Source organism: Nycticebus coucang, chromosome 11 (genome assembly GCF_027406575.1).
Source record: "Nycticebus coucang isolate mNycCou1 chromosome 11, mNycCou1.pri, whole genome shotgun sequence".
Taxonomy (NCBI): Eukaryota; Metazoa; Chordata; class Mammalia; order Primates; family Lorisidae; genus Nycticebus; species Nycticebus coucang.
The window spans coordinates 106,834,569-106,855,441 of record NC_069790.1 but is presented as its reverse complement, the minus strand read 5'-3'; the positions used below and the strand labels follow the sequence as shown (position 1 = coordinate 106,855,441).

Below are 20,873 nucleotides of genomic sequence, written 5' to 3'. Positions count from 1 at the left end.
AGACGAGGCTTGCAAGGCTGTGCACTGCCAGGCCTGCTTCGGCATCCTGCCTCTGGCTCAACCTTCTCACAAGGCCACAAGCTCAGGTGGGTCCACATCTCCACTGAGTTGTTCGACCTCCCTCCCCTGCCAGGAACCTTCCCTGATACCCCTCTCTCTCAGTTCCTACCACAGAACCCTCAATCATTACATGTAACATCAGGTGTTCTAAGTATCTGCCGGGGTCCATTTCTCCCATTGCTATGAAGATCCTACGCAGCAGATCCTGACTGTCTTATTCAGCCTGATGAACCTGGCACAGAGACATTCAAACACTATGAGAGGTGTCCAACCTATGACCTGTGAGCCACAGGCTGATTATGTGAGGATGTTTTTGTTTATCTGTGATGTCAGATATCACAAAAAGTATGCACGGACTTTTTCTTTGCTAATCAGCTTTTGTTAGTGTCTGTGCATTTAAAGTGTGGCCCAAGACAACTCTTATTCTTTTGATGTGTGGCAGAAAGGAATAAAGGTTGGACACTCAGCACTAGATACGTGAATTTGTGAATGAATGGATGAGGAACAAATAAAGGGTTGTTGACCATACTTCTTATGTGGGAGAGCCTCGAGGAGGACAGACTCTAACCCCGACCTCGTGGTTTTCAACCAGTGTGCCTCAGCACAAGTGTGCTGCAAGAGGATCGTAGGTGTGCGGTGGACATTGTAAAGATCATTAATTAAATTATTTTCAAAAGAAGTTCAAAGCACAATTTTTTTTACTCTTTTTAATCAACATAATTTAAGCATGCCACAGAAATTTAACTATAGGTTCACGTGTGCCATGAGATAAAAAAGGGGGTGAAAAACACTCCCTTATCTATTACTGTGAGGTGGAACCCAGCCCAGCACTGCCTGTCCTGCTCCGGGCATCCCACATCTCTCGTACAGGCCATTTTCGTGGTTTTTCCATTCTGATCCCAGACCTTACTGGGCAGCGCATGGAAGTGTTACCATCCAGTAACTATGTGACCTTACTTATTGATCCTTTCTACACTTTAGGTTGCTATATATAAAATGGACTCTTTTACTATCTATGGAACAAACTTGCTAGAAAATTGAATGAGATAAGACAAGGTGTGTGGTCAGAGATCGATAACTAAGCTGGAAGGTCGACTGAGAGATACAGGTCAGCCCTGGAGAGTTCAGAGTGAAGACGCACTTGACAAGTGCTGTCTTAAGCAGAGCACCCTCCCTAAAGTATTCTTTACGTGATCAACAACTTTGGGAACTCCACTGTTGTGGTTTTACTGTGCTCTGCTACAAAAGGCAGTGCTATTTCTCTGCCAGTCTCAACCAGTGCCTGCAGAATTGCAGCAGGAGCAAGAGAAACATGAAAAGAAAAGAAAAATCGGGCGGCGCCTGTGGCTCAGTCGGTAAGGCGCCAGCCCCATATGCCGAGGGTGGCGGGTTCAAACCCGGCCCCGGCCAAACTGCAACCAAAAAATAGCCGGGCGTTGTGGCGGGCGCCTGTAGTCCCAGCTACTCGGGAGGCTGAGGCAAGAGAATCGCTTAAGCCCAGGAGTTGGAGGTTGCTGTGAGCTGTGTGAGGCCACGGCACTCTACCAAGGGCCATAAAGTGAGACTCTGTCTCTACAAACAAACAAACAAAAAAAAAAATTCAGTACTGTATTCTAGGCCAGGGTTTTCCAAGACTTTACTCAGGCTAAGTGACTGCAGATGTGTTTTGCCTCCTGGTGCCCAGGTGCAGTGTTGGGTGGAGGCCTAGCTCATCATCTTATGAAATGAAGCTAGTTGCCCACATGTTCTCTTCCAGTCCCAATCCAGAAGCGAATCCTCACGCTAGCTTAGTAATCAGTAGGTGATAGTTTGAAGACTTGAGCCTGCAGATGAAGAAGTCCAAGACCGGAGTCCAAGGTCATGATTTGTGGTCCAGATTCGCCTATCTTCCTTCCTCAGTCCCCTCCTCACTCAGGGGAGCATCGGAGCCTCAATCAACAAATGCAGATTAACAAAGTACAGAGAGAAAGCTGTATGTAGAAAACTGTTTCCAGAAGCAGGGATAGTTAAGCAGTAAAACTAACTGTATGAATAAAAAGCAAATATGTGCAGGAGTCAGCTTATAGGGGCTTCCTGAGAACTCACTGCTAATATTTCAGAAAGCTTGCAAGCCTCTTATTAGATTATCTGTAGTTTAAAATTAGCCCTGGTGGGATTATTTTCAGGGGTCCCTCCTGCCCCTCCAGAACCAGTTTTCTAGCTGTTTACTAGTTTACTAGTTTACTCCACAAAGGAGCTCCCAACAATAAGGCTTTGAGGTCGACCAGGAGCAGTAGTTTTGCATTCAGGCTATGGAATCAGGTTTAAATCCCAGCTCCACTAGCTCGGTGACCTCAGGCAAATAACCCCTCAGAGCCTATTTCTTCATGTGGATATATGACAGCTCACCTGTATTGACTGCCTACTATGTGCCATACAGTATTGTGAGCATCCATACAAATTATTCATTGATTCCTCACAACTCTATGAAGAAAAGCTACTATTATTCCCACTCCACAGATGAGAAAAATCAAGACCGAGAGAGATTAACTCTACCAAGATCACACAGCCTGTAAATGACAGAGCCGAGATTCAAAGGCAGGCATCTGGCCTCAGAGCCTGCCCTATCACCTTCTACCCCACACTTCCTGGCCCTGCAGCCCCTGGCCTCATGTGGCTATTGAGTACTTGAAATGTGGCTGGTCTGAATCTCAGGTGTGAGATACACCTTAGATTTCAACAACATAATGTAAAATAAAATATAAAACACCTTGTTACTATTTACTATATTGCAGAAATAATAATGCTTTGGACATATTGTGTTAAATAAAAGGCATCATTATAATTAATCGCACCTGTTTCTTTTTACATTTTTAAGTTGGGTACTTGAAGCTTATAGATTACTTTTCTGACTCGCTTTGTCTCTCTGTTCAGGGGAGGCATCCTGAATGTGAGAGATCCCTGTGCACAGGTGTGCACACTAAACCAGTTCTCACAAGGAGCGCCCCTAGCACGGTGTCTGGAACAAATGAAGCACCAATAGCTATTACTAACATCAGTGAGATCAGTGGTTTCCAAATTTTATAGTCCAGTTTTTCTTTTTTTCCAAACAGCTCCTTATATTAGATAAAAAGAGTAGAGGAGATTGACAGAGGTGACCCTCGAGGACCTGTCTGCCACAGCCATTCCCCCTGGACACCACCTCCACGGGTTGGAAACACACAGGAGGAAGTAATCTTTCAATGTCCCCAAGTGCCCGCTCTCCCTGTCTGTAATTTTGGAGAAGGTAAGGCAGTTGGCACTGGACAAAATCAAGGTGTCGACAGCAGTATATTAAAATGATCACGGAAAAACACAACCATTTTGCTTGAGAGATTCAAAGTGGTTTGGTCCCAAGTCTAGGCACACTCCAGAAAGGGGGGCATCCTGAATATGAATGGGGCCACCTCTGGGCTCCTGAGTCGTAACCTATCCAGGTTCACAGTTGACACCAAGGCACCATGTCATTGCCACATGTCTGCTACTGCCCAGTCCGCCCACTCCCCAGATCCTGGCAGGCCCTGGGCCTGGCTCCAGGCACCAACATTCTAGGTCTAGATCCAGGAAGGACCAACAGTGACACTCCACCCAGGCACTACAATGACTTTGCTGTCCTGAAGGCAACTCTGGGCCCAGCTAGCCAGGGTGTCCGCCAGCCAGGCTCCTGGCTCTCCCTCCAACCCTCACCCCTGGCTCTGGTGCAGTATGTGTGGACGGGGAGAGCGGCCAACTCTCCACCAGGCTCTTTAGCAAGTTCCACGGGTCTGTTTGTTAAAGAAAAATTCCAGTGGGTGCATCCAACACATGGAACTCAAGTACAGAAATTATATTTATCCACGCCACTGCCAAGGAGATCACATGCCCCGTGAGTCACTCCAGATGTGCTCAAAAACAGAGTCTCTCTGTGGAAGCCCGGTCCCCCAATCCCGGAGAGAGTTGGCTGAAAAGAGGTACCGACTCCTGTCCCACCCAGGACGCAGCCCTTGGCCTCCACCCTTCTTGGGCAGGGGAGACATCTGTGCACTTCTGCAAAAGGGAAGGGTGGGAAGCACGCTGTCTTCTCTCTGGGAGAGTCGGCACAGGCGTACCTGTGACGGCTGTGGTCCCACTGGCTGTGAGGGTCAATCTTTCATCTTTTTGGAGGACCAGATGCATTGGAACACGTTGCTGCTTCTGCTGGTGTATTACAATGCTCAGGCGACTGTGTCCCACGGGTGGTGCAGGGGTGAGTTGCTTTTTATTCGTTTGCTTACTTGATGCTCATTATTCTTAAAGACTTTTAGGCATTTGGAGGGTCCTAAGCAGAGGGAAGGACATTAGAAGCCCCACACCCTCCTCGTATCTCATCTCTGCCCAGGGCTTGTGCTGTTGACATGGTCTTCCTTGTTAGAGGTGATGGGGAAATGCCACTGAGAAAAATCAAAGCTGCTCCAGAGAACTTGGTTGAGGTGGAGAACCCAGAGGCATCCCTTTCTGGCATGCTGAAGAACCCATTTCTGCTTCACAGAAGGTGGACAGACGCCATGGAGTTCCCCCACCAGCTGTGCAGCTGGTGCAGACTGTCTGGAAAGCAGGTGCTGAGGTCTGCTGCTAAACAGGGGCTGGGATGCCAAAGGCCTGCTCCCCAGGAAAACTAGAGCAGAGGTTCTCGGCCTGGGCTGCCAGGATGGAGGCCTCCTTGCTGCCTCCTGGGCAGGAAGGCACACATCTCTGCAGCAAGGTAGAGCTGGGCACAGTGGCAGGTGAGCACCTTCTGTGCCCCTGCTGCCTCCGCGCGCCCCTGCCACTCCCCACAGCAAGGAAGGGGCCTCAGCAAAGTCTTTTCTCTCACCACCGACTTGTCTCCCTGGGACATGGTTCCTCAGAGCTGGAGGGCATCTTTTCCCTATGCCCCTGATCTGGCTCTGCCTGGGTGACCCTGGCAGCCCCTGAGCTAGTTAGTTTATCACTTTTAGGAGAACCCAGGAGTGTGCTGCCCCCTCCTCACCAATCTGAACTCTTTCCACTCTCTGAAGTCAACCGAGTTCACTTACCCAGAAAGAACTAGAAGAATGGGGCTCCCTCAAGTCAGGCCAGAGGTGTTTCTAGAGCTCTGAAATGGGATAAAGAGTAGCACGGCGGCCTGGGACAAACTTCCTGTTTCTCAAGGACAGCGTCATGGGCAGAAGGAACAGCCAGAGTGGGAAGAACAGAGCAGCTCGGGGAGGCATCTGAAATGGGGTGTGGGCGGCAAAAGCCAGTGCATTTATTTCCGGTTTTACTTCCTCATGTTTAAGCCCCATATCAGTCCTCTCGGTTGGGCTTGAAGTGCCTGTTGGCCAGGGGTAAACACTGTAGCATTCCCCTTTGTTTATGGAAACTTTACATGTGTGTACACACATGCACACACACTTTCCTGCTCGTGATAAGCACAAATTGGGGGGTGGGGAGGAGCAGCCCTTGCAAGTAGAGAGCAGAGACCTCAGAGCTGGGTTCTGACACGTACCCCTTTGTCACACTGGAGAAACTGCTTAATTTGCCTACTCAAAAGGGTTAATAATATCCCCTCTTCCTAAAACAGGGGCTGTTAGAAAGCAAAAAGATGATTTACTGATAATACAGCTTGTAAACACTATGGCCACACCACGAGCGACCCTGCAAGGGACTCCAAGGTTTCAAGTCTGCCTCTAATGGGCTGTGTGATCTCAGGCAAGTCTCTTAACCTCTCTGAGCTTTTTAGTTCACTAACAGTTATCATACTAACAACAATAAAAGTTACCCACACAGTGCTGTTGTAAGGATCATATTTAAAAAATGTAGATGAAAATGAAGAAACACTTATATATATTTTAACTATTACCTAGCAATTTTTTAAAAATGAAAATTTTTCATGAAAGAAAGTTTGAGGCTCTCAACAGGGTGTTCTGTAGCAACATCCTGGGAGCAACTACCCTGTCCCACCCCCTCCTCACTGGGAAGGTCTGTCCCTCGTAAGTTCACAGCTATAGACTCAAAGCCCACACATCTGAGGGCAAGGCCGCTGTATGAGATAGTGGATGCAAAGGGCTGGATTAGTGGTTCATTAGCATTCTGAGCCAGAAAATGATATGAAGTCCCTCCAACCATCATCAAAAGTCTTCCACATAGTTGGTGTTTTATTTTCATTTTCAACATTCTTTTCTAATTACAAAAGAAATAACAATTCTTGCCATTTCTTTTTTTTAAGACAGAATAGGAGTCACACCCTAATAAATAAGAGTTTTCCCAAATGTATCTCACCTTCATCCTTAACCCCAGCCCTAATTTACAAGAATTCCCTTTGGGAACAGTCTTAGGGTGACCCCTCCCTCTAACAATCTTGGGGGCCTCTCCTACCCCCAACCTTCTACCTACCCACCCACTACCATCTCACTTTCCCCTTCCCACCCTCCTACTCCAACACATAGAAATATAGAAATAAACCCCCAAACAGAGACTCTAGCTAACAAATATAAACATTGTAACCTAATTAATCTGAAATTTAAAAAAATTAAAATAAACCCAAAGGCAAAACAGTCTGCTATTAGAACATCCTTTTCCCCACCCACCCCCATTCCCACCACCACCCCAGCCTCTCCCTAAGAAGCGCTCTCTAGGATTCCAGCCTAGGAGACAGCTTTCCAGGATCCCAGATTGCTTGTTCCAGTCCCACCAGCTTGATTAATACCAAATGACTCACCTGTGGTTAGTGTGGCCAACCCAGGGAGGCCGGGTCCACACATACTCTCACACACACACACTTACAGATGGCCAAGTCCTAGCACACCCTGGGTCCTGCCAGAGCCCCACCCACCAGGAGATGACCAGAAAGGAATATGTATACGCTCATTGATATGAATAGTTATGCTTTTGTTAAATACATATAAATTATTTCTTTTAAAAGTAATTTTGGGATTTCCTGGCGATCAACCTCTATTTCATTAAACACAATCATTAACTGTCCTAAAAAAAAAAAAAAAGTAATTTTGGGGCTCAGTGTCTATAGCTCAGCGGCTAGGGTGGCAGCCACATACACCAGAGCCGGTGGGTTTGAATTTGGCGCGGGGCCTGCCAAACAACAATAACAACCACAACCAAAAAATAGCAGTGTTTTGTGGCGAGCACCTGGAGTCCCAGCTACTCAGGCGACTGAGGCAAGAGAATCACTTACACCCAAGAGTTGGAGGTTGCTGTGAACTGTGATGCCACAGCACTCTACCCAGGGTGATAGCTTGAGACTCTGTCTCAAAAAAAAGGGGGGGGGAGGGAGAAAGGTAGCTGTAATAGGAAGAGCAGCCTTTAGAATTTAGGTCATTTTCAGAGTATCCATCCTGGGGTTGTGTGTGAACTCAGTGAAGAACATTCCATGACAGAAGGGCCTGTGGCCTGTGGCTATGCCACTGAGCCACTGCCAACTGCACCATTCAGGGCCACTTTCATGAGGCAGGCACCATGCTGGCACTTTATAGGTAAGAAAAGTAACTGCAGATGGGCGTGAACGGTAGTGCCCAGACCCCTAGTTGGAAGAGGAGAGTTGGGTTCGACCCCCAGGGTTCGTCTGACCTCAGAATCCCCGTTCTTCTTCATCCCGTCTCCATATCTCTCCATCCCTTCTAGGCTCCTCCCCTGCCCTCAGCTGCCCCAAACTCCCCCTGCGTGGTAGAGGTTCCAGCCACGAGGAGCTGGCTGTCAGCAGCCCTCTCAGAAGCTCTCCCCGAGGACCCCCACATGTAGGCCAAAACCCTGGCTCACCCAGAACAGCACTGCATTTCCAAAGGGCTGGCCCAGGAGCCAACAAGTTAGTGACATCATCAGGCTCTGGCCAAAGATCTTTCATAAATGAGAGTTTTTCCTTGCCACCCCCCATCCTTTCCCTGGGGTAGCTTCAAGTGATTCATTAAAAATACAGTTTGACTTGAGATGGTCTGCAGTTTGAACGCTTTCCAGCAAGCTCCATGGTATAAATGCTACGCAAAGTTAAGTAGGAACTGTGGTCAGCGTTAAGTGGGAATTGTGGTCGCCTTAACACTGTTCAGTAACGTGGAACATACGGGCCTGGGTGGAAAGAAGGAGGAGATTTTTACCCCAGATTGTTCAAAGTCAAAGAGAAGGTCTGGCTGCAAAACAAAGGCAGGTAGGATGTATTCTATAGGCAGGAAATCCCTGACAGGGCTCAGGCGTGAGGGTGGCAGGGGACAGCCTTTACTGAGGTCAGTTAAAGGTAGCTTCTTTCAGGCCAGACCTGGGACTCCTCAGGGATAAAGGGAGGGTGTGGTGGAGACAGAATGTCTACTTTCTGATAATTAGCCAGAACCTTTAAACTCTAGAATTACCCGGTTAAAAAGATAAGGATTTTGTAAAGCAAAATCTTTTTTTGCTGGAAAAGAATAGTTGAGTGACAAAGGTAGGAAATGTGTTCCTATGGGATTATTTATCCATTTAACAATAGTATGGATGTGATGCCAGGCGCTAGGAATACAGCAGGGGAAAAAATAGACAAAATCCCATACCCTAGTGGAGCTGATATGTTCTAATTTATTTTAAAATGATATAATTTGTTGAATGGTAATAAGATAAGGATGGAGGTTAGAGAATATAGAGATTATTTTAAATATGGTAGTCATGGAGGGGCCTCATGATCTGAAGGGAGAGTGAGCCATGGAGGGAGCCAGGCAGTCTCTTGGGGAAGGATATTCAGGGCAGAGGAACAGACGTGCAAAGGTCCTGTGGCAGAAGCATGCTTGATAGGCACAAAAACTGTATGAAGCCTTGTGGGTCGAGTGGCATGAGCCAGGGGAGGACAACAGAGAAATCCAGAAAGGTAGTAACAGGTCTGAGAACACATATGGCATAGAATGAGGTATTGCCCAAATTTAGAAAAAAATACCAAATCACACAGCACCTGGTAGCCATTTGCAGATTGTGCTCTGAGATGGACGGGAAACCAGAGAGCACTCTGCACAGAGCAGTGACATCGTCAGACCTGTGAATCTACAGAATTGCTTCAGTTGGTGTGTTAAGGAACCTTGGCTGGAAGCAGAGACACTATTAGTATGGGACCAGGAGGCCAGCAGGAATGGGATTAGAAGTCGCCAGCTTCCAGATAAACGTCGAAGATACAGCTGCCCAGGCTAGATCACTAGCATGGGATGTGAAAGAAAAAGTCAAGGATGACACCTGAGTGCTGAGAAGCTGGTGAAGCCCAGAGATGACACGGAAGAGTCTGTGTGTGTGTGTGTGTGTGTAGTTAGGGGTTGGGGATGGGGTAAAAAGAAACAGCTATTACAAACTCCAACGGCGAGTGCAGTGGGCAATTGGATATAGAGACGTCGGCCTGAAGCTCTGAAAGTCAGTGAGGAAGGGAGTGAGGCTAGAAGAGCCGAGACTGAGGCCAGAAGCCTGGGATGCGGAGAGGGAGGCGAGAAGGAAGAACAGCCAACGAGGAGGGATTTTTTTTCATTTCTTATAAAGACAGAAACAGCAGCAGTGAGTTTTCACACTGCTGTGAAAGATCCAGCAGACAGGAAGGTTAATGGTGTAGGAAAGGAAAGGGTGAACTGCTGAAGTGACATCTTTATAGGGGACTTCACGCACACATGGAAAAGCTGGCTCTAGTTAGGAGCACAGACACACAAGTCAGCGTGTGGGGCCAGCGGCAGGTAGCCGGCCCAAGGAGAGAGCAGACAGCCTGACATCCGAGAAAGCGGGAGGGTCCGAGGGACCAGGAAACACGGATGACTGCTGGCAGCACTGAAGGGCCAAGGTGAGGTTAGTGACCACGAATGTGGAGTGAGGCCACCCCACACAGTGGGGTTTTCCTCAGCCACCTCCAGGTGCATAGGCGCAGGTGTGCAGCAGGCAGTCGGGATGTGCTTTTGCCAAATGACTGCAAAGGAATAAGAAGGGAGCAGCAGAGTCGAAAATCTACGTGAGAGAGTCATCCTACAGACTGTACAGACTGGCCTGGCGTACCACATTATTATAAGTCAAAGCTAGACGTTCTTTGAATGTGATCCATTTAAGACTTTTGTTTTGTATGAAATGCATTCATTCATTAATAAGTAACTACACTGATCCTTCCTGTTGTTATTCAGAGGTGCAGACTGCCCAGTCTTCGGGCGGGTGGATGTACTACAGAAGATAGCATTGTTCACCCTCTCAGTGAGGGTGGCTTTGGAGCCTGGGAGATGTGGATTTTAATCCTAGTCATACCTCAAACAAATTGGGTGGCCTAAGGCAATTTCCTTAACTTCCACATTTCTTCCTCTGTAAAGTGGGAAGTTAATACTTAGCTCACAAGTGCAGAGCACACTGCCTGGAGCTCAGGGGGGACTCCTGAGCTCCACACTTTAATGGCTTTTGTCTGAGGACCACAAGTGTCTCTCGACAGAAGACACAGACAGAACATGACAGGACACATGGATCACAAACTGGGGTCCAGCTCCTGGACTGACTGAGTCCATGTGGCTTGACGTTAACTAGAGAGTCAGCTGTGGCTGCTGGCTGATCAGCGGATCACAGATGTTCACTGGTGTCCAGGATAGTCAGGGAAAAGATTGCTGCTTGGTTTCCTCATCCCCAAGCCAGCCTGTGCAGCAGACTTTCAGGTGAATCTCAAGTGTCCCCAACACAGACACACTGAGTGGCCCTCAGGGACACATTCACATGCTGAGGTAGCACCTACCAGGCTGGGTGTGGAACATCAAGTGGAGAAGGGAGATGACAAATTGGCCCAATATTATACCACCGAGCAAAAGGTACACAAAGTCAGTGATTGTGACACAAATGTCAGAGGCTCGGTGTCCTGGTGTCCCCACCTGCTCTCAGAGAAGCCTCTATCATAAGGGCCTGGGCATGAGGCGCCTCAGACCACCCTCCCAGCAGCCCTGTGCAGACCATGCTGTGCAAAGCAGTGTACTAATCATTCACAGACAGCAGGGAGCTGAACTTAAAATGAACCCCATAAATTTGAAGGATGGGATGGAAGGGAACAGAAGGAAAATCAGCAACGCCTGAAAGCTCTCCAGGGCTGTCATTTTGCTTTGTTTTGTTACTACTAGTTTTTTTTTTTAATCATCCCAAAATATATATTGAGACCACATTTGGAGCGCTGCAGGATGAAAAAACCGAGGTCAATCTGCCGAAACCTAAACCCATTTGCTCTCCCTCCCTTCTCCCTCCCCCCTCCCAGCTGGCTGTCCTGATAGCACTACAGGGTGACACACAGCAAGCGTCAGGAGAGAGGGAAGGAACACCCCATGCTCCCAGGAGAGGCTTCCTGGGGGCAGCAGGGCTGTGGTTCTGGTGATGTAGGTGCAAGTCTAGTTTCGAGCTTTGCACACGCACATCTGGGAGTTGGTCAGCCCTTGTTTCAGCCTTTAGAGTTTCTGGCAGGGTCCACCCCTCGTCATTACTGGCAAGATCAGCTTGGAGTGACTGTACATTTCTTTTTACTCCTGCATTTTAACGTTGACTAGAGAAAGCTGTGTCTTGCCCACTGTCTCCAGCATCAACACAATTTATCCTCTCTTGATCTCTCCTCACTCAGACCTGGGTAGCTCCTGGGCCATTGAGATGTCCATTCCAGAGCTGGCTGCACTCTGGTGCCAAAGGGGACGTAAACGCTCTGCCCTGCCCAATGCACAGGATCAAGGCAGCTGCAGAAATGTGAGAGGCAAGTGGAAAGATTATGGGGGGAGAGAGGCCCATCTGTAAGGTTCCTGTGCTCCCAAACATACTTTGTAAAGCAATAGCTGTGTCCCTCAACTACAGGCTATTCTAACAATCTCCACCAAAATATTATTATTTGGCATGAGAACAATGGCTATTGGAAATGACAAAATGCTCATTCTCAAGCTAGGCTGTGAATCAGGTGTTTTCTTCTCGGCTCCTTGAGATCCAGGGCTCCACCCGGGGCGAGCCTGGTAGAGGAGTGCTTCTGTTCACAGGGAAACAATTGAGTGAAGAAAGTCAGGGTCTAGGATGTGAATAACTTCCAGGGAGGTGGCCACAGGAAGTCTGAGATTACAGGGAGCAGAAAGGGCCCCCCGCCCCTGACAGTCCCTCCCTAAGCCCTTCATCCACTGGAGGCTGAGTCATTATGGGTTTTGTTTTTGCTTAGGGAAATAATATCTTTAATTTTGCAATAAAAGAGAAATTCTGGGAGCAGAATTAAAGAAGTCAAGTCACTCTCAGATCCTAGCCTGAGAAGGAGGTTTCATCTACCTTGGTCACACCTTGACAAATGTAGGACCAGTGATGGTTTCATTCCCTACTAAGAGGATGGAGAGCAAAGTACATGCCCCCTTTGTGCTTTCCACGCCATGCCTCCAAGAACACAATGTCCTTGGCTTTTGAGAGGCCCTTGGAAGGCTCCCTCTGATGGGAATGAGCTTTGAATTGTCTCATGGTAGGAAGGCTCAGAACTGGATAGCACAGTGGTTATCCTCCCTGGCTGCTCATCGTGATCTTGTGATCACCCAGAGCAGCAAAAAGTCCACAGGCCACACTCCACCCCCAGAAATGTCCACAAATTGGCCTGAGATGTGGCCTTTTGCATTTGGGTTTCTGAAAGCTCCGATGCAGCTGTGACCTATCATCAAGGCTGGAAACTATTGGTCCACCTGAGAGTGGCCACACAGCGGGTACGGTGGATTCCACACAACCTCAGGTCAAGCTCCAGACAGAGCTTCTCAACCTCATGAAGCTTTAAAAAAATCCTAGTGTCCCCATTGCACCCTAGTTCAATTAAATCAAAACTTGAAGCTGGGTTCCAGGGTACAGGTGTTTAAAACCCCTGAAGAGATTCAACAGATTCTAATGGCTTTAACCACTGGAGTATGAGACACCTCCGTATCCTCAGCTGCTCCTGAAACTATAGGCAGAACCAGTGGTTGAAGAGTGAAGGCTTCCATAGTCTATGATTCTGCAGGAAACTGAGTCTTTTCTGGCAAAGAGAATAAATTCCTCTAAAATGCTGGGCTGGGAAATACTCTCTGAAGTAACTAGGCTCCTTCCCCAGGACTGGCCTGAGGAGGCAGAGCTGGTCCATCTGCCGGTCAAGGCCTCCCCCGGCATAGTGAGGAGGTCGGCCAACTGCCATGCCCAGTGCACACCCCTGACACCGGCCGGGCTCTGCCGGGTAGGGGGGGTGGCACAGAAACCTCAAACCCAGTCCTCGGGGAACGTGTGGCATTGATCATTCGTGAGTTACTGAGATGGCAATATGACAGTAATACTATATCAATGGGCTTTTGCTAGAAGTGGGAGATTCACCAGTTTTCAGGAAAGTCCTTTCATTTTTTATCACTTCTGATGGAAATCCTTCTTAAATGCTTTACGTCATTCCCTGTCTCTTTAACAGAGTACATTGAACATAATTTGATCTTTGCTCAAGGGCTCAAGGGCACCATAGTCAGCTGGCAGAGCTGTCCTTTGTGATCATGCAAAGTATGCTTGCACGACTTCCAGGGGCGCCACTCACCTCTGAGTCTCAGAATTTTACAGTTATTTCCCCAGGTTTTTAAGAAAATCACAATCAATCGCTTCTCGGCCTTTTGGCTAAGATCAAGTGAAGTGAAGAAAATCACAATCAAATGTCTTGAAGAAGCTGCCCCTGCTTCTGTCAGTGGCAGAGAGCTGTGGAGCTGGTCGGGGCTGTTTGCCCCTAACCTGACCCGCAGAGAGCTGTACCTAATAGTGATCAATCACTCCTACACTCTCTGATGCTCTGTCTTCTCCCTCGCTTGTCCTCAGCCGGTGCCTAATCCTTGCTAGCCTGTGTGCCTCTGGGGACCCATCCACCTTCCCCCAGCTACACTTCTGCATGTAAACACCAGGAAACAACTTTCTCCACTGACTTTAAACCAAACGTGTTTCTAAATCAGCCAACCCTGAAGGGGGCCCTGAGCATGGCCACATGGTCCCCAGGGCTATCCCTCTATGTTGTCACCTGTGTTCAAATTCTTGGCAGCTGTATTTACAATGGCCGAGTTAGCCAGGAGTCTGATCCTGTGATTAAAAGGGATACGAATAAATATCTCCCACCGCTTCCTACTGACAAAATAAAGTGCTCAGATGCGCAGTTCTATAAGGGCACAGTACTTCCGGGGAATTCACTTGCTAAATTAGAAGCTTTTTCTTTGCTCACCCACTTCAGTCTTGCTTTATTCTGCTTTGCTTTAATATAAACTCCCAGGCATATACATTTTCAAAACTTTCTCGCATGGTTCTAATGAGCAGCAATTTTGAAACCACTGGTCTAACATGCCTGGGTCTGTCATCTCTTCCCACCCGATGTCAGTGGTTTTTCAGGCCCCCCGGGCACCCTCGAGGTGACCCACAGGGAGAGGCCAGGGCACACACAGCGACCAGCGCTCGAGGTGACCCCCAGGGGGAGGCCAGGGCACACACAGCGACCAGCGCTCGAGGTGACCCCGGGAGAGGCCAGGGCACACACAGCGACCAGCGCTCACACTCGCATTCCTTTCAGCCGCGCTCTTCCCTGCTGCCCACCGGCCCAAGAGGTCGTCCTCCATGCCACTGAACCCCGTCCTGCAGACCTCCCTGGAGGAAGTGGAGCTGCTCTATGAGGTAGGCAGAGGGGACTATGGTCTTTTTGGAGAAGGAGGAGTGACCCAAGCCCCTGGACATGAATGGCCCCTGCCATGGTAGGGCATGGCTGAGGCCAGTTGGTGCAGGTCGCAGAACCCGACTCATTCCAAGGTGAGGTGTTCCCTGTACCTGTTCCCCATTCCCACGTGCTGTAACAGGGAGTGATGGTGTTAGGCGCTCACTCCAGGCAAAACCAGGGATTACATTGGGCCCTCAGGCACGAATCCCAGCACCCAGGCACTGGAAAGTGGCCATGTTCCCAGGCAAAGGCTCTGAGGCAGGACTCGTCAGTGGTACCCAGGCAATGCCAAGATATCTCCTGGGGCCGCGCGTCCCCGAGCCCTGCATGCTGCAACAGCCCAGCTGTCTGGCTGCCCAGATAACCCTGCTTAGCTTCTGGAAGCACAGGGCCTCTCCATAGGCAGCCTTCCTCTGCCTGTCACCCTTCACCTCTAAGACCCCACTCCTCCCCCAAACCACAAGCAGGAATTTCCTGAGGTCACTTGGTTCAGTTCACTGGTACAATCCCAGGCTCCAGAGCTGAGCTTTGGTCCTGGCTTTGTGCACCAGCTGTGCACCCTTGCCTAAGCCACCACTTCTCTCTGGGCCTGACTTCCCCCAATTACCATCTCCAAAATTCCCCTGCAGCTTCACCATCCCCGGACTCCGTGCCCCCGGGTGTATGGTTAAGAAAGAAACAGATGCTGCAGCCGCACAGTTGAGCCAGGGAGGAGATTTCAAATCCTGGCTTGGGAGCAAAATAGAAAAGGTGCAGCCTTTGCCTTGAACATGGGAGTCATATAACAGGCTTGTGTTTTAGAAAGAACGCAGGCAGCTGCCCAGAGGGTGGATCAGAGCTAGGAAGATGGAGACAGACAGAAGAGGCAGGATTTGGAGTCAGTCCATCCCAGAGGTATTTATTAGTTTCCAGCTACGAGCCTGGTATCGCGCAGGGATGGGCATTACCGACCCAACCAGGTGAGAGACAAGGGCAAATCTCCGTATCCCACTTAGTTCCTCGCACAATTCTCTGCCTCCTTCAAATTCCCAGGCTCTGCTTTAAAATTATCGGAAATAATCAATTTATGCCTTAGAAGATGTTTAGTGGGTGGGAGGGAGAAAGGGAAGAAGGTATCTATCTAAGATATTAGAAACAGGAATTAGTTACTTCAATACTGGCTTTGTACCAGGCACCATATTAGACTTGTCCATAACATCCCATTGAAGTAGACATTGCCATTAATCATTTTTACAGAGAAGGAAAGTGAGGCTCAGAGAAGGTAAGTAAGTCATTCAAGGTTGCACAGCAAGTGGGAGAGACAGACCAGAGGTTGAAAGTGCTGTCCACAGCTGTCTCCCTAAGTGAATACATGTGATGTTGACTATATAACTATGTCCTCAGCAATGCCTGGCTTCACATCTTTTCCACATCCCTTGTTTTTCACCAGTTCCTGCTGGCCGAACTTGACATCAGCCCTGACCTGAAGGTCTCCATCAAGGACGAAGAGCTCGCCTCTCTGCGGAAGGCCTCAGACTTCCGCACCATCTGCAATGATGTGATTCCCAAGCGCATCCCAGACATCCGCAGGCTCCACGCCAGCCTCTCCAACCACCCTGGCATCCTCAAGAAAGAAGACTTTGAAAGGACAGTGCTGACTCTCGCCTACACGGCCTACCGCACAGCCCTGTCCCACGGCTATCAGAAGGACATTTGGGCCCAGGCCCTCATCAGCCTCTTCCAGGCCCTGAGACATGACTTGATGCGGTCCTCACGTCCTGGAGTGCCTCCCTGAGAGCCTGGCCCACACCAGGACCTGGGAACAGGGGCTAGCATTCACAGTGACCCAGAAAGTCTTCATTCTCGACTCCATCTACAGAGACCAGCAACGAAACACGCACCACCAACACAGAGTGGCAGAGACAAAATCAGAGTAGCCCCAATTCTTCTTTGCCCCTTGTAGCTTCCTGGTAGACACATCTGATTCATGCCATAAGGTGACCTGGGTTGGAAGAAAGGGCTGCAGTGGTGATCCCAGATGCATCCGGAGGGGGAATGTGTCCCCGGCGACATGCAGAAGTCTGAAATACGCCATCAACACAGAGTGATTGCTACACACACCCAAAAGTGCCAACAGACCTAGAGGAGACAGCACAGGGGTTTGGGCATGTCAGGAAGATGGGGCACATGTTTCTTTTGTCCTAAGGGACCAGAGTGCTAGGCTGAATGAACTTTTTTTTTTCCAGAGGTTCTCTAGCAAATATAAAATAACTAGAGCTATACCCAAACAAATATATTATTAGCCATGGATACATTTCTTGACTTTTCCTAAAGCCACCAAGAAGAATCAGTTAGAAAATCGGTAAGGTTATGACCTGTATCTCTTAACTCTTCTTTTCTGAAAACTGGTCTAACAGAAGAAAAACAGGAAGGGGACCCACAGAAATGCCACCAGTCCAGTTCCAGTCATGCCGTGTCTTTGGACAGAGAAGCCAAGCTAAGGCTGAGAGGGTCCTCCCAGTGAACGAGGTGCTCCCACGCCCAGGCCTGTCTTAATGCCAAAATGATTTCATACAGCATCATCAGAGAACTAAGTGCTCCAAATGAAAATAATTTTCAGAGGACAGAATTCTACTCTTTCAGATACCAACATTTTCATTTTAGAAATACTGACTCAATATCTGTTTACCTTATATATATGACACGCATGCCTTAAGCTTTTATTTAATCTCTTAAAATAATCATTAGAAATATTCTGGGCGGCGCCTGTGGCTCAAGGAGTAGGGCGTTGGTCCCATATGCCGGAGGTGGCAGGTTCAAACCTAGCCCTGGCCAAAAAAAAAAAGAAAGAAATATTCTAATGAAGGCGTTGAAAAAAATCTCTAAAATTCCTTCTATCTATGAAATTTCTGCAATCATTTGACTGTCAGATACTACGATACTACAAGGGGGCCATCTGCATCTGAAAAGTCTGCTGGACCGTCTGTTCCAACCCTGAGAGATCTCAGGCAGGCTTTGCTAACTCTGTGTCCGGCTCTAAGTTTTTTTGCCAATCCCCTCCCCCAATCAGGCCATTAGACTGCATCATCTGTTACCAATATAACCTGCCTTTCACTGTTATAATTTCATATTAAATAAGAGTTAAGACGAAGGAGTTCAGAGCCAAGCACCTGGGTTCTAATAAGGGCACCAGCTCAGAGATCTTTCTGGCTTCTCCCAAGTTCATAGATGGGGTCTGGAGGCTAAAGCTGCAAGATCTCTGATCTTTGAGTGAGTGAGGATCCATAGAGCTAAATTTGATTCTGAAATGGGTATTTAACAATCATCATTTGATGATGATCAGGTCTGGACTTCTGCAAACTCTTTGAACAAATGAGCTTTGCCTAGCAGCACAAGCTGTGTGAACTTTCTGGAGAAATCCTAGGATGCCAGAGGAAAGTCTTCACCATCATCAGAGAAAAATACAACTGTGCCTCCTGATAGTCTCAGGCCCAGAAAATCAATGACTGTCTCTCTTTCACTCCCTCAAATGCAGGTTCTGGTCCATGTTTTTTTGTTCATTCTTTCTTTCTCTTTCTAATGTCACATGTTCTCTCCAACATGGTCACTTGGTTTGTCTTCTTTTCATTTCGGTTGGTGTCTCTGCTGCTCTATCTTCAGGCCCAGTTCTGATATCTTTCTATCTTTTCTTGATGCATTTGCAAGTTTCCTCTGGTTGCCTCTTGCTCTGTCTCTGCCTGCCTGTACGCTGCCTCTCACTGTCGTTCACTTTCCTCTGAGTATCACTGTCTGCATTAAACAAAAGCCGACAGACAGGCAGACAGAGTTGAGATCATCTGGGGCAGATTCACCTGCTAGCCCACCTTCACTGTTGGCGCTTTTCCTAGATGTGGAGTGGGGAGTGGAACGTTGATGGCCTCTATCCCTAGACATTGTGCAATACCCTGACAGTCAGAGTCTTGACATTGTGCAATACCCTGACAGTGAGAGTCTTGACATTGTGCAATTCCCTGACAGTGAGAGTCTTGACATTGTGCAATTCCCTGACAGTCAGAGTCTTGCGTGCAGCCTGGGAGTCCACTGCCCTGAGAGTGGATCTGAGAGCTGCCGTATGCTCAGAATCATCAGATAGACCAGCTGCCAGATGGCTTCTCCCAGTGTTAGGAGATCTCTAAATGAGAGGATGGGTCCCAGGACCACAGTAACAATGGTAGTTCATTCAGCCAACAACAAAAACATCAAAGGTACTCTGTATTCATAAATTGCAATGTGAAATTTATGTGGCAATCAATGACTTAAAAAAATGGAAAAAAATAAGGATACAACTTTTTGAAAGACAAATGAAGACTTCATTTGCAGAAAACAGATTCTTAAATACTATTTTAATCTGAATACATATTAAATATATATAAATACACAATACATATAACCCATGAAAAATTTTATAGAAATGACTTCACTAACATGCAGAATGAAATATAGTAGAACCTCCACAGTTGACCACATCCCTATGTTGACCACCTCCTTAAGTTGACCTAATTTTTATAGACTGGATGTATCCACGTGTTCAGCAGGCTTAGTTCCTTATGTTGACCACTCCCTATGTTGGCCAGCTGTTATAGTCCCTTGGGTGGTCAACTTACAGAGGCTCTACTATATTATGCTCACCACCATCACCACCATCCAAAAAACCCAACTTTTTGCCCAATCAACAATAGGGCCAGAGAGAATAGGGCCAGACAGGCCAGAGAGAAATAGACTCTCCCATTTGGTCTCATTACTGCCATGATTTACATACCCTCAGGTATGACTGGGTCACATTTACTCATAGGAAAAACTTGGGAGTAAGATTCTTATAGTGGAAACTTGCCCATGATGTATGGAACCATTTCTGCCATTTTGATTCTGCTGAGAAATTTTAGGACCTAAAAACCCTGCAAGTTACCTCTGTAGTCAGCATCCTTGTGTCTACCTCCAGGGCCACTCAAAAGAGACACTGACAAACATCTCGGGGCTAAAATTTTCATTGCTCCGTCATCTCACCTAGAAGCTAATGAATCAGTCAAAAGTATACTATTTCTTTCAGTAAACTGGTCTAAAGTTAAATGCTTGATAAATGACTTTGTATAATAATCCTTATTTTCCCAGTCCATTATAATGTCTTCCTTTTCCTTTTTCTATTGTGTAAAACACATGTACACATAACCCAAAATTTGCTCTCTGAACCATTTTTAAGCATAGAGTACAATAGTGTTAATAGAATGTACATTGTTGTACATTCACAGACGTCTAGAACTTTTCCATCTTGAAAAACTGAAATTCCATGTCCACTGAAGAACTCCCCTTTGCCCTTTCCCCCCAGCCCTGGGCAGCCATCATTTTACTTTCTGTTTTTTAAGAGTTTGATTGCTTTAGATACCTCATACAAGTGGAATCTGCCTTACATTTCTTGAGCATTGGATTCTGGAAAGTGTTTTCTTCACCTGAAAAATGGATAGGGTCCTGATGGAGAACTACTGGCCTTACTGTACCATTAGCTTTACCTAGTTTTATTTAACAATATTCATCTACGGTGGAATAAAAATGTCATGATGAAATCGCTAAACTCACTGGAATCTTTGTTATCTCAGATCATCTCACCAAGGAATTTGAAGTGGCTCATGGGTGTAACAGTGGATGCTAACTTCCACAGCTGTTTGTTGTTACCCAGTTTCTTTCATGTTTGCAGCCAAAACATCACACATGTGGTATTGTTCACTCTGCATTTCAAAATCATTACAAAAATGAGGCCAGAATGCAGTAAATACAGTAGCCAGCCTTTAACGTGCATTTAAAGAAATGAGTCATCCCAGCCCATCCTATGATGGTAAGATAATTTCACAGGGGACCTGGGCTATCCATAGTTGCACCTGTCTTAGAAGTCAAGAAGAACCGGTTTTCTGGAGTCACTTTACCTTTAGCCTGGGAATAATTTCCATTCCACACTGCAGACCTTGGAATGCCATTCCTTGTGTTCTGTGAATTCAAGAGAATGTGGGTTTTATAAGCCCTTGACTCTGCTCAGCACCTCCCAGAGTAATGTTTCTAAGGACCATCACTCATATTAATAGAATGCTTGGCTTTTCTTTTCCTTTCTTGTTCCAAATCCACATGTTCTTTCTGAGAAAAGAGCTTATCCCCATCTGTA

The 20,873-nt window shown here is 47.4% G+C and overlaps 1 protein-coding gene across 2 annotated transcripts; it reads left to right on the top strand.

Annotated features, from left to right (window-relative positions):
- Positions 1-916: 916 nt before the first annotated feature.
- Positions 917-20,282, top strand: FAM180A (family with sequence similarity 180 member A). Of its 2 annotated transcripts, none has more exons than XM_053553703.1 (3): positions 917-4,303; positions 14,567-14,667; positions 16,137-20,282. In XM_053553703.1, exons 1-3 carry the CDS (start codon positions 3,883-3,885, stop codon positions 16,479-16,481), a joined length of 867 nt encoding a protein of 288 aa, XP_053409678.1. In that variant the 5' UTR covers positions 917-3,882; the 3' UTR covers positions 16,482-20,282. The 2 variants fall into 2 exon arrangements, with proteins under 2 accessions (XP_053409678.1, XP_053409679.1); XM_053553704.1 differs by lacking the exon at positions 917-4,303 and adding an exon at positions 5,648-5,766.
- The last annotated feature ends 591 nt before the right edge of the window (positions 20,283-20,873 follow it).